Genomic DNA, 12,484 nt, shown 5'->3' with positions numbered 1-12,484 from the left:
CTCGCCACCTCCATCAGCTGTTTGAAACCCTCCGCTTCACGTGTTAGCCACGCCCACCTCAAACGTCCCACCAATCACACCACACTTCCTGGAGCCCCTCAAGAAGAAAGACACAACCACGCAACATGGCGTGGTTCTGGCAGCCTGGAGACCACGAAGCGCTCGAGTCCGACTCGCGGCTTAAACCGTCATTCACGACGGTGCAATCAGCAAATCACAGCGCAGCGCGCGGCGGCGATCTGACCCCGGTTTCAGCCTGTAGCCGCCACAGCGGTCCACCATGTTCATCCGCAGCGCCCAATCCTTCCATCCTGCGTCCTGTCAGACACATAAACGCCATGTGACGGCGGACGGATTGTCCCTGAAACATGGAGGACGTGTGGACGGTCCTGATGAAGACAATAAATCTTCAGATCTCAGATAAACATGGAAATAAAACCTACAAACCGGCACGTTTACGTCCCGCTTAAAGCCCAGATGTGTGTCAGCTGGAGGAAGACACGTGCTGTCCCATGTTGTCCCACATGAGGACAGACACCAGGAGCTGAGGTAGGAAACGAGGAGCTGAGGAGGGAAACGAGGAGCTGAGGTGGGAAACGAGGAGCTGAGGTGGGAAGGAAACGAGGAGCTGAGGTAGGAAACGAAACGAGGAGCTGAGGTAGGAAACGAGGAGCTGAGGTAGGAAGGAAACGAGGAGCTGAGGTAGGAAGGAAACGAGGAGCTGAGGTGGGAAACGAGGAGCTGAGGTGGGAAACGAGGAGCTGAGGTAGGAAACGAGGTGCTGAGGTAGGAAACGAGGAGCTGAGGTGGGAAACGAGGAGCTGAGGTAGGTGGGAAACGAGGAGCTGAGGTAGGTGGGAAACGAGGAGCTGAGGTAGGAAGGAAACGAGGAGCTGAGGTGGGAAACGAGGAGCTGAGGTAGGAAACGAGGAGCTGAGGTAGGAAACGAGGAGCTGAGGTGGGAAACGAGGAGCTGAGGTGGGAAACGAGGAGCTGAGGTGGGAAACGAGGAGCTGAGGTGGGAAGGAAACGAGGAGCTGAGGTGGGAAGGAAACGAGGAGCTGAGGTGGGAAACGAGGAGCTGAGGTAGGAAACGAGGAGCTGAGGAGGGAAACGAGGAGCTGAGGTGGGAAACGAGGAGCTGAGGTGGGAAGGAAACGAGGAGCTGAGGTGGGAAGGAAACGAGGAGCTGAGGTGGGAAGGAAACGAGGAGCTGAGGTGGGAAGGAAACGAGGAGCTGAGGTAGGAAGGAAACGAGGAGCTGAGGTGGGAAGGAAACGAGGAGCTGAGGTGGGAAACGAGGAGCTGAGGTGGGAAACGAGGAGCTGAGGTGGGAAACGAGGAGCTGAGGAGGGAAACCAGGAGCTGAGGTGGGAAACGAGGAGCTGAGGTAGGAAACGAGGAGCTGAGGTAGGAAACGAGGAGCTGAGGTGGGAAGGAAACGAGGAGCTGAGGTGGGAAGGAAACGAGGAGCTGAGGTGGGAAACGAGGAGCTGAGGTGGGAAACGAGGAGCTGAGGTGGGAAACGAGGAGCTGAGGAGGGAAACCAGGAGCTGAGGTGGGAAACGAGGAGCTGAGGTAGGAAACGAGGAGCTGAGGTGGGAAACGAGGAGCTGAGGTGGGAAACGAGGAGCTGAGGTGGGAAGGAAACGAGGAGCTGAGGTGGGAAGGAAACGAGGAGCTGAGGTGGGAAGGAAACGAGGAGCTGAGGTGGGAAGGAAACGAGGAGCTGAGGTAGGAAACGAGGAGCTGAGGTAGGAAGGAAACGAGGAGCTGAGGTGGGAAGGAAACGAGGAGCTGAGGTGGGAAACGAGGAGCTGAGGTAGGAAACGAGGAGCTGAGGTAGGAAGGAAACGAGGAGCTGAGGTAGGAAGGAAACGAGGAGCTGAGGTAGGAAGGAAACGAGGAGCTGAGGTAGGAAGGAAACGAGGAGCTGAGGTAGGAAACGAGGTGCTGAGGTAGGAAACGAGGAGCTGAGGTGGGAAACGAGGAGCTGAGGTGGGAAACGAGGAGCTGAGGTAGGTGGGAAACGAGGAGCTGAGGTAGGAAGGAAACGAGGAGCTGAGGTGGGAAACGAGGAGCTGAGGTAGGAAACGAGGAGCTGAGGTAGGAAACGAGGAGCTGAGGTGGGAAACGAGGAGCTGAGGTGGGAAACGAGGAGCTGAGGTGGGAAGGAAACGAGGAGCTGAGGTGGGAAGGAAACGAGGAGCTGAGGTGGGAAACGAGGAGCTGAGGTAGGAAACGAGGAGCTGAGGTAGGAAGGAAACGAGGAGCTGAGGTAGGAAGGAAACGAGGAGCTGAGGTGGGAAGGAAACGAGGAGCTGAGGTGGGAAGGAAACGAGGAGCTGAGGTGGGAAGGAAACGAGGAGCTGAGGTAGGAAACGAGGAGCTGAGGTAGGAAGGAAACGAGGAGCTGAGGTGGGAAACGAGGAGCTGAGGTAGGAAGGAAACGAGGAGCTGAGGTAGGAAGGAAACGAGGAGCTGAGGTAGGAAACGAGGAGCTGAGGTAGGAAGGAAACGAGGAGCTGAGGTAGGAAGGAAACGAGGAGCTGAGGTGGGAAACGAGGAGCTGAGGTGGGAAACGAGGAGCTGAGGTGGGAAACGAGGAGCTGAGGTAGGAAACGAGGTGCTGAGGTAGGAAACGAGGAGCTGAGGTGGGAAACGAGGAGCTGAGGTAGGTGGGAAACGAGGAGCTGAGGTAGGTGGGAAACGAGGAGCTGAGGTAGGAAGGAAACGAGGAGCTGAGGTGGGAAACGAGGAGCTGAGGTAGGAAACGAGGAGCTGAGGTAGGAAACGAGGAGCTGAGGTGGGAAACGAGGAGCTGAGGTGGGAAACGAGGAGCTGAGGTGGGAAACGAGGAGCTGAGGTGGGAAACGAGGAGCTGAGGTAGGAAACGAGGTGCTGAGGTGGGAAACGAGGAGCTGAGGTGGGAAGGAAACGAGGAGCTGAGGTAGGAAGGAAACGAGGAGCTGAGGTAGGAAGGAAACGAGGAGCTGAGGTAGGAAGGAAACGAGGAGCTGAGGTGGGAAGGAAACGAGGAGCTGAGGTGGGAAGGAAACGAGGAGCTGAGGTGGGAAACGAGGAGCTGAGGTGGGAAGGAAACGAGGAGCTGAGGTGGGAAGGAAACGAGGAGCTGAGGTAGGAAACGAGGAGCTGAGGTAGGAAACGAGGAGCTGAGGTGGGAAACGAGGAGCTGAGGTGGGAAACGAGGAGCTGAGGTGGGAAACGAGGAGCTGAGGTAGGAAACGAGGAGCTGAGGTAGGAAACGAGGAGCTGAGGAGGGAAACGAGGAGCTGAGGTGGGAAACGAGGAGCTGAGGTGGGAAGGAAACGAGGAGCTGAGGTGGGAAGGAAACGAGGAGCTGAGGTGGGAAGGAAACGAGGAGCTGAGGTGGGAAGGAAACGAGGAGCTGAGGTAGGAAGGAAACGAGGAGCTGAGGTGGGAAGGAAACGAGGAGCTGAGGTGGGAAACGAGGAGCTGAGGTGGGAAACGAGGAGCTGAGGTGGGAAACGAGGAGCTGAGGTAGGAAACGAGGAGCTGAGGTAGGAAACGAGGAGCTGAGGTGGGAAGGAAACGAGGAGCTGAGGTGGGAAACGAGGAGCTGAGGTGGGAAACGAGGAGCTGAGGTGGGAAGGAAACGAGGAGCTGAGGTGGGAAGGAAACGAGGAGCTGAGGTGGGAAGGAAACGAGGAGCTGAGGTGGGAAGGAAACGAGGAGCTGAGGTAGGAAACGAGGAGCTGAGGTAGGAAGGAAACGAGGAGCTGAGGTGGGAAGGAAACGAGGAGCTGAGGTGGGAAACGAGGAGCTGAGGTAGGAAACGAGGAGCTGAGGTAGGAAGGAAACGAGGAGCTGAGGTAGGAAGGAAACGAGGAGCTGAGGTAGGAAGGAAACGAGGAGCTGAGGTAGGAAACGAGGTGCTGAGGTAGGAAACGAGGAGCTGAGGTGGGAAACGAGGAGCTGAGGTGGGAAACGAGGAGCTGAGGTAGGTGGGAAACGAGGAGCTGAGGTAGGAAGGAAACGAGGAGCTGAGGTGGGAAACGAGGAGCTGAGGTAGGAAACGAGGAGCTGAGGTAGGAAACGAGGAGCTGAGGTGGGAAACGAGGAGCTGAGGTGGGAAACGAGGAGCTGAGGTAGGAAACGAGGAGCTGAGGTGGGAAGGAAACGAGGAGCTGAGGTGGGAAACGAGGAGCTGAGGTAGGAAACGAGGAGCTGAGGTAGGAAGGAAACGAGGAGCTGAGGTAGGAAGGAAACGAGGAGCTGAGGTGGGAAGGAAACGAGGAGCTGAGGTGGGAAGGAAACGAGGAGCTGAGGTGGGAAGGAAACGAGGAGCTGAGGTGGGAAGGAAACGAGGAGCTGAGGTAGGAAGGAAACGAGGAGCTGAGGTGGGAAACGAGGAGCTGAGGTAGGAAGGAAACGAGGAGCTGAGGTAGGAAGGAAACGAGGAGCTGAGGTAGGAAACGAGGAGCTGAGGTAGGAAGGAAACGAGGAGCTGAGGTAGGAAGGAAACGAGGAGCTGAGGTGGGAAACGAGGAGCTGAGGTGGGAAACGAGGAGCTGAGGTGGGAAACGAGGAGCTGAGGTAGGAAACGAGGTGCTGAGGTAGGAAACGAGGAGCTGAGGTGGGAAACGAGGAGCTGAGGTAGGTGGGAAACGAGGAGCTGAGGTAGGTGGGAAACGAGGAGCTGAGGTAGGAAGGAAACGAGGAGCTGAGGTGGGAAACGAGGAGCTGAGGTAGGAAACGAGGAGCTGAGGTAGGAAACGAGGAGCTGAGGTGGGAAACGAGGAGCTGAGGTGGGAAACGAGGAGCTGAGGTGGGAAACGAGGAGCTGAGGTGGGAAACGAGGAGCTGAGGTGGGAAACGAGGAGCTGAGGTAGGAAACGAGGTGCTGAGGTGGGAAACGAGGAGCTGAGGTGGGAAGGAAACGAGGAGCTGAGGTAGGAAGGAAACGAGGAGCTGAGGTAGGAAGGAAACGAGGAGCTGAGGTAGGAAGGAAACGAGGAGCTGAGGTAGGAAGGAAACGAGGAGCTGAGGTGGGAAGGAAACGAGGAGCTGAGGTGGGAAGGAAACGAGGAGCTGAGGTGGGAAACGAGGAGCTGAGGTGGGAAGGAAACGAGGAGCTGAGGTGGGAAGGAAACGAGGAGCTGAGGTAGGAAACGAGGAGCTGAGGTAGGAAACGAGGAGCTGAGGTGGGAAACGAGGAGCTGAGGTGGGAAACGAGGAGCTGAGGTGGGAAACGAGGTGCTGAGGTGGGAAACGAGGAGCTGAGGTGGGAAACGAGGAGCTGAGGTGGGAAACGAGGAGCTGAGGTGGGAAACGAGGAGCTGAGGTAGGAAACGAGGAGCTGAGGTAGGAAACGAGGAGCTGAGGTGGGAAACGAGGAGCTGAGGTGGGAAACGAGGAGCTGAGGTGGGAAACGAGGAGCTGAGGTAGGAAACGAGGAGCTGAGGTAGGAAACGAGGAGCTGAGGTGGGAAACGAGGAGCTGAGGTGGGAAACGAGGAGCTGAGGTGGGAAACGAGGAGCTGAGGTGGGAAACGAGGTGCTGAGGTAGGAAACGAGGAGCTGAGGTGGGAAACGAGGAGCTGAGGTGGGAAACGAGGAGCTGAGGTAGGAAGGAAACGAGGAGCTGAGGTAGGAAACGAGGAGCTGAGGTGGGAAACGAGGAGCTGAGGTGGGAAACGAGGAGCTGAGGTGGGAAACGAGGAGCTGAGGTAGGAAGGAAACGAGGAGCTGAGGTAGGAAGGAAACGAGGAGCTGAGGTGGGAAGGAAACGAGGAGCTGAGGTAGGAAACGAGGAGCTGAGGTGGGAAACGAGGAGCTGAGGTGGGAAACGAGGAGCTGAGGTGGGAAACGAGGAGCTGAGGTAGGAAGGAAACGAGGAGCTGAGGTAGGAAGGAAACGAGGAGCTGAGGTGGGAAGGAAACGAGGAGCTGAGGTGGGAAACGAGGAGCTGAGGTGGGAAGGAAACGAGGAGCTGAGGTAGGAAGGAAACGAGGAGCTGAGGTAGGAAACGAGGAGCTGAGGTGGGAAACGAGGAGCTGAGGTGGGAAACGAGGAGCTGAGGTAGGAAACGAGGAGCTGAGGTAGGAAACGAGGAGCTGAGGTGGGAAGGAAACGAGGAGCTGAGGTGGGAAGGAAACGAGGAGCTGAGGTGGGAAGGAAACGAGGAGCTGAGGTGGGAAGGAAACGAGGAGCTGAGGTGGGAAGGAAACGAGGAGCTGAGGTGGGAAGGAAACGAGGAGCTGAGGTGGGAAGGAAACGAGGAGCTGAGGTGGGAAACGAGGAGCTGAGGTAGGAAACGAGGAGCTGAGGTAGGAAGGAAACGAGGAGCTGAGGTAGGAAACGAGGAGCTGAGGTGGGAAACGAGGAGCTGAGGTGGGAAACGAGGAGCTGAGGTGGGAAGGAAACGAGGAGCTGAGGTGGGAAGGAAACGAGGAGCTGAGGTGGGAAGGAAACGAGGAGCTGAGGTGGGAAGGAAACGAGGAGCTGAGGAAGGAAACGAGGAGCTGAGGTGGGAAGGAAACGAGGAGCTGAGGTAGGAAACGAGGAGCTGAGGTGGGAAACGAGGAGCTGAGGTGGGAAACGAGGAGCTGAGGTGGGAAACGAGGAGCTGAGGTGGGAAACGAGGAGCTGAGGTAGGAAGGAAACGAGGAGCTGAGGTGGGAAACGAGGAGCTGAGGTGGGAAACGAGGAGCTGAGGTGGGAAGGAAACGAGGAGCTGAGGTGGGAAACGAGGAGCTGAGGTAGGAAACGAGGAGCTGAGGTAGGAAACGAGGAGCTGAGGTGGGAAGGAAACGAGGAGCTGAGGTGGGAAGGAAACGAGGAGCTGAGGTGGGAAGGAAACGAGGAGCTGAGGTGGGAAGGAAACGAGGAGCTGAGGTGGGAAGGAAACGAGGAGCTGAGGAGGGAAACGAGGAGCTGAGGAGGGAAACGAGGAGCTGAGGTGGGAAGGAAACGAGGAGCTGAGGTGGGAAGGAAACGAGGAGCTGAGGTGGGAAGGAAACGAGGAGCTGAGGTGGGAAGGAAACGAGGAGCTGAGGTGGGAAGGAAACGAGGAGCTGAGGAGGGAAACGAGGAGCTGAGGTGGGAAACGAGGAGCTGAGGAAGGAAACGAGGAGCTGAGGTAGGAAGGAAACGAGGAGCTGAGGTAGGAAACGAGGAGCTGAGGTGGGAAACGAGGAGCTGAGGTGGGAAACGAGGAGCTGAGGTGGGAAACGAGGAGCTGAGGTGGGAAACGAGGAGCTGAGGTAGGAAGGAAACGAGGAGCTGAGGTAGGAAGGAAACGAGGAGCTGAGGTGGGAAGGAAACGAGGAGCTGAGGTGGGAAACGAGGAGCTGAGGTGGGAAGGAAACGAGGAGCTGAGGTAGGAAGGAAACGAGGAGCTGAGGTAGGAAACGAGGAGCTGAGGTGGGAAACGAGGAGCTGAGGTGGGAAACGAGGAGCTGAGGTAGGAAACGAGGAGCTGAGGTAGGAAACGAGGAGCTGAGGTGGGAAGGAAACGAGGAGCTGAGGTGGGAAGGAAACGAGGAGCTGAGGTGGGAAGGAAACGAGGAGCTGAGGTGGGAAGGAAACGAGGAGCTGAGGTGGGAAGGAAACGAGGAGCTGAGGTGGGAAGGAAACGAGGAGCTGAGGTGGGAAGGAAACGAGGAGCTGAGGTGGGAAGGAAACGAGGAGCTGAGGTGGGAAACGAGGAGCTGAGGTAGGAAACGAGGAGCTGAGGTAGGAAGGAAACGAGGAGCTGAGGTAGGAAACGAGGAGCTGAGGTGGGAAACGAGGAGCTGAGGTGGGAAACGAGGAGCTGAGGTGGGAAACGAGGAGCTGAGGTAGGAAACGAGGAGCTGAGGTAGGAAACGAGGAGCTGAGGTGGGAAACGAGGAGCTGAGGTGGGAAACGAGGAGCTGAGGTGGGAAGGAAACGAGGAGCTGAGGTGGGAAGGAAACGAGGAGCTGAGGTGGGAAGGAAACGAGGAGCTGAGGTGGGAAGGAAACGAGGAGCTGAGGAAGGAAACGAGGAGCTGAGGTGGGAAGGAAACGAGGAGCTGAGGTAGGAAACGAGGAGCTGAGGTGGGAAACGAGGAGCTGAGGTGGGAAACGAGGAGCTGAGGAAGGAAACGAGGAGCTGAGGTGGGAAGGAAACGAGGAGCTGAGGTAGGAAACGAGGAGCTGAGGTGGGAAACGAGGAGCTGAGGTGGGAAACGAGGAGCTGAGGTGGGAAACGAGGAGCTGAGGTGGGAAACGAGGAGCTGAGGTAGGAAGGAAACGAGGAGCTGAGGTGGGAAACGAGGAGCTGAGGTGGGAAACGAGGAGCTGAGGTGGGAAGGAAACGAGGAGCTGAGGTGGGAAACGAGGAGCTGAGGTAGGAAACGAGGAGCTGAGGTAGGAAACGAGGAGCTGAGGTGGGAAGGAAACGAGGAGCTGAGGTGGGAAGGAAACGAGGAGCTGAGGTGGGAAGGAAACGAGGAGCTGAGGTGGGAAGGAAACGAGGAGCTGAGGTGGGAAGGAAACGAGGAGCTGAGGAGGGAAACGAGGAGCTGAGGAGGGAAACGAGGAGCTGAGGTGGGAAGGAAACGAGGAGCTGAGGTGGGAAGGAAACGAGGAGCTGAGGTGGGAAGGAAACGAGGAGCTGAGGTGGGAAGGAAACGAGGAGCTGAGGAGGGAAACGAGGAGCTGAGGTGGGAAACGAGGAGCTGAGGAAGGAAACGAGGAGCTGAGGTAGGAAGGAAACGAGGAGCTGAGGTAGGAAACGAGGAGCTGAGGTGGGAAACGAGGAGCTGAGGTGGGAAACGAGGAGCTGAGGTGGGAAACGAGGAGCTGAGGTGGGAAACGAGGAGCTGAGGTAGGAAACGAGGAGCTGAGGTGGGAAACGAGGAGCTGAGGTGGGAAACGAGGAGCTGAGGAAGGAAACGAGGAGCTGAGGTAGGAAACGAGGAGCTGAGGTGGGAAGGAAACGAGGAGCTGAGGTGGGAAGGAAACGAGGAGCTGAGGTGGGAAGGAAACGAGGAGCTGAGGTAGGAAACGAGGAGCTGAGGTGGGAAACGAGGAGCTGAGGAAGGAAACGAGGAGCTGAGGTAGGAAACGAGGAGCTGAGGTGGGAAGGAAACGAGGAGCTGAGGTGGGAAACGAGGAGCTGAGGTGGGAAGGAAACGAGGAGCTGAGGTGGGAAGGAAACGAGGAGCTGAGGTGGGAAGGAAACGAGGAGCTGAGGAAGGAAACGAGGAGCAGGTAGAAACCAGAAGACGCCTCAGCGTTTGGCTCACCATGCAGGTCTCAGCTTCACGTGGAGCACGGAGACGTTTGATGTTTCCGGCTCTTCAGACTAAAACCGAAGCTGCAAGTTAAAAGATTCAGGCAGAAAAAAGACGACTGGGTTGGTTTTTAACAGAACTGGTCCAGTCTGACTGCAGGACGCCGTGGACTGGCGGGACACGCCTCAGACGTCCTGCAGTTTCCTGAGAGGAGATTTGCTGCGGTCGGAGGAGTCCGGCTTTTATTGGACAGTCTGGAAAGGAAGCGATGAAGAGTTGGGACTCGACCACGTGGCGCGTTCGCCTGGTTCCATGTGAACTTAGCCCGACAGACATGTTTACCATGATTTCAACTGTCTCAGACTCACCGACACGTTCCTTTGTTTTGTTTTCATACCGTGTGAACGTGCTCATTACGCCGGTGTCCGTGCACCGTGCACGTTCCCTCCATCCAAGGATCCCGCCAGAAAACCGTGGTAAACAAGAGGAAGAAGAACAGGACAAAATCTCATCCAAACACACAGATGTGCAAACCGTCCCGCTCCATGTGGTTCCAATCGGACCCCCGCTACGTGATCCGGAGTGGTTCTGGTTAGTCAACCACCAACACGCTGAGACTGGACTCCTCCAGAGGACTAAACGGGTCAAACTCTACCTGGAGCAGAAGAGACCTGTAACCTCAGCCACAGTTCCACTTTCTGATTGGGTTAAAAGAACAGTCTGTCTCTGAAAATGTCCTCTGATAGTTTAAAAGAAAGAAAAGAAGAGTTTTACAGAGGCTTAGCGGGCCGTGTCACACTCGTCTATCCAACCCTGACAAAGCCCTGACAGCTTGGCTTGACACACTTCTAATCTAATCTTGAATCCTTCAGCGCTGCGTTCAGTCAGCCAGTTAAACCCCCCACTAATGAGACTGTACCCCATGGTATGGATTAAACCACAACACTACTATTTGCCTAAATCACGTCGCACACGAGGACCAGTTCTACGGGGATTTGGGAAGCCGGGAATGTGTTGCCATACAAACATTGCAGTCAATACAATTATGGCCGATAGGAGCGTTTAGCCACGGCACACTTATCGATTTATGGAGTTGTGTCACCTCACCGCTGTCAAAAACACAAACAACTTCAATCCAGAGGAACAGAAAGCAGGAATACTGAGAAATCAGAAGGTTAGAATATGTGCCGTGTGCGTTGGCCAAGTTTCCCGCCGTAACATCGGCTGATCAACATGTAAGAACCAAACCACAACACATCAGACACAAAGAATGAGCCCAACACACAGCTTTGTCAGCGTTAGATGGTGATATTTCCGGTGAGATTAAATATCTGATGAATGTTTGTCTGCAGCAAATGCCACACATGCACACGGAGCTGTGCTCAATGATCAAATGGGAACTGTGCTGGCGTTTGCTCAGTTATCTGCACAGGCAGATAGAAGGAGTCTGGGAACAAAAGAAAAGCGAGGACACACACTCCTCTGTACACCGAGTACTGCCTGACACTGAGTACGAACCAGCCGAGGGCTTGTCAACACACACTTTTCACATTTCGCTGCTTTTGGTTCGCCTGTTAGGATTAGAATTACTAATAAATGAAAAATACCTTTTTTTTTTGTTTTTTTGGGTTTTTTTTTTTTACAGAGAGGGGTGTCAAAGACCACAATAAATCCAAAGTGTAATCTGATGATGACGACACATGGACCAGGGGAGATCTGTACTGGGAGGACTGCAGGCATGTTCTCCATGAAACACACACAGAGACAATACTTTTCCATGAAGACACACGGGCCATTGTTCAGCCTGCAGCTTGATGTTTTTACAAGTCCCAGCATTCCTGCAACCCCCAGCATCCAAGTGGACGGCTTCATCTCCATGCACATGGAGCTAGATGTCTGATTAGGCCCCAGACAGCACTGGGAACAATAACAGCCAGCTAATCAGGATTAGTTGAACGTTAAGTCTGCAAGGAAGGGGAATAAGTGTGGAAAGCTAACCTGTCAGCTGATTCCCCACATTTTCCACGCTCACATTCCTGCACATGCCATGATGACAACACCACCTGCCAGGTGTCCGTCATCATGTGGACGTTTCAGGTCGGTTTGATGCCAGCATGAACTAAACATGAGGCTGGAACATCTCCGTCCATGTTGCATGGTGGAAATAACTGGGTCTGACTGGCTGCACGGTGGGTCTGCTGGAAAGGACTGGTGCTTTCCATGACCCCCCTCCCGGTAGCCTGCCTCCCTCTCATCTGCTTATCTAAATGCATGAAACAGACTTTTAATAAACCACAACAGACACAGACTTCCCCGCTTCCAGGCTCCGCAACGAGCCGCTGAATCTGCAGCGCAGATTTCCCCGCTGGCGCTGCGGGAACACACCGCAACAGGGAGGACAAAGTCGGCGTCGCTCCTACCGTCAGCTCCGCGGCGTCGCTGCGGCTGTTCACGGCTCGGATGACCCCGGACCTCCACGGCCAGCGACCGATGTCGCCGATCTCCGGTGGCTCGTCCCCGCTGACACAGAGGAACCGCTTCCCGACCAGCTCCGGCCGAGCCTCGCCTGCCATGGCCCTGGTCAGACCCCCCCACCCCCCCTAGAAAAACTTCCCGACAACGACGCCCTTACAGACCCGTCATTTACGGCATTAAAGTTGCGGTAGAGAATCCAGCGGCATGAATAAAATAAAAAAGCTGAAGTTGTTGGTGGGTAAACCGTGGAAAAAGTGGGCCGGGGGGGTTAAATGTGAGCAGTCTCCACCCGCTCGAGCGTCAGTCTAGTTCCTACGAGCCAGAAAAAACCGTGGAACACTGAGCCGCATCACTGCTGACATCCATGCGTGTGTTGCTCCGCGGAATCCCGGAGCTTTCACAGACAGCGGGATGGCTGTATCCCTCCGCCCAGCCGGAGCCATCGGAGCGGGGCTATTTTTTCTTTCTCTGTTTTTCTTTCTTTTTTTTTTTTTTTTGCCAGGACACAGCTACAACTGTTTGTTCTTGTACAACTGCCACGAGTTGAATGTCCCCGCTGTGACAGGAGAGAAAGCTCTGCTCTGAATCCATTGTTCCCTCAGCACGACTGCTGTCTGCTGCCGGAGGTACTACCTCTTCTTTTTAAAGAAGAACCAGACATTCCTGCTACAAGGCTAAAAGAATAGCGTGAAAAGAACAAAATAATTCACATGCTGCAGTTAATGCATGAATACATTTTACGTATGATCCTGTAAAACCAGCAATC

General features: G+C 55.5%; 1 protein-coding gene across 1 annotated transcript in view; it reads right to left on the bottom strand.

Annotated features, from left to right (window-relative positions):
* The window catches only part of jmjd1cb (jumonji domain containing 1Cb), a gene marked incomplete at its 5' end in the record, with an annotated part of 139,834 nt that extends 128,018 nt beyond the window's left edge, over positions 1-11,816 (bottom strand). The window contains one exon of the mRNA XM_079260522.1: positions 11,664-11,816. Coding sequence (XP_079116648.1) covers positions 11,664-11,816 — 153 coding nt within the window. The remainder of the gene's footprint in view (positions 1-11,663) is intronic.
* Positions 11,817-12,484: the final 668 nt, after the last annotated feature.

Source organism: Telmatherina bonti, assembly GCF_933228915.1.
Source record: "Telmatherina bonti genome assembly, chromosome: 21".
NCBI lineage: Eukaryota > Metazoa > Chordata > Actinopteri > Atheriniformes > Telmatherinidae > Telmatherina > Telmatherina bonti.
Note: the sequence above shows the minus strand (reverse complement) of the source record. Positions and strands in the feature narration are given on the sequence as shown.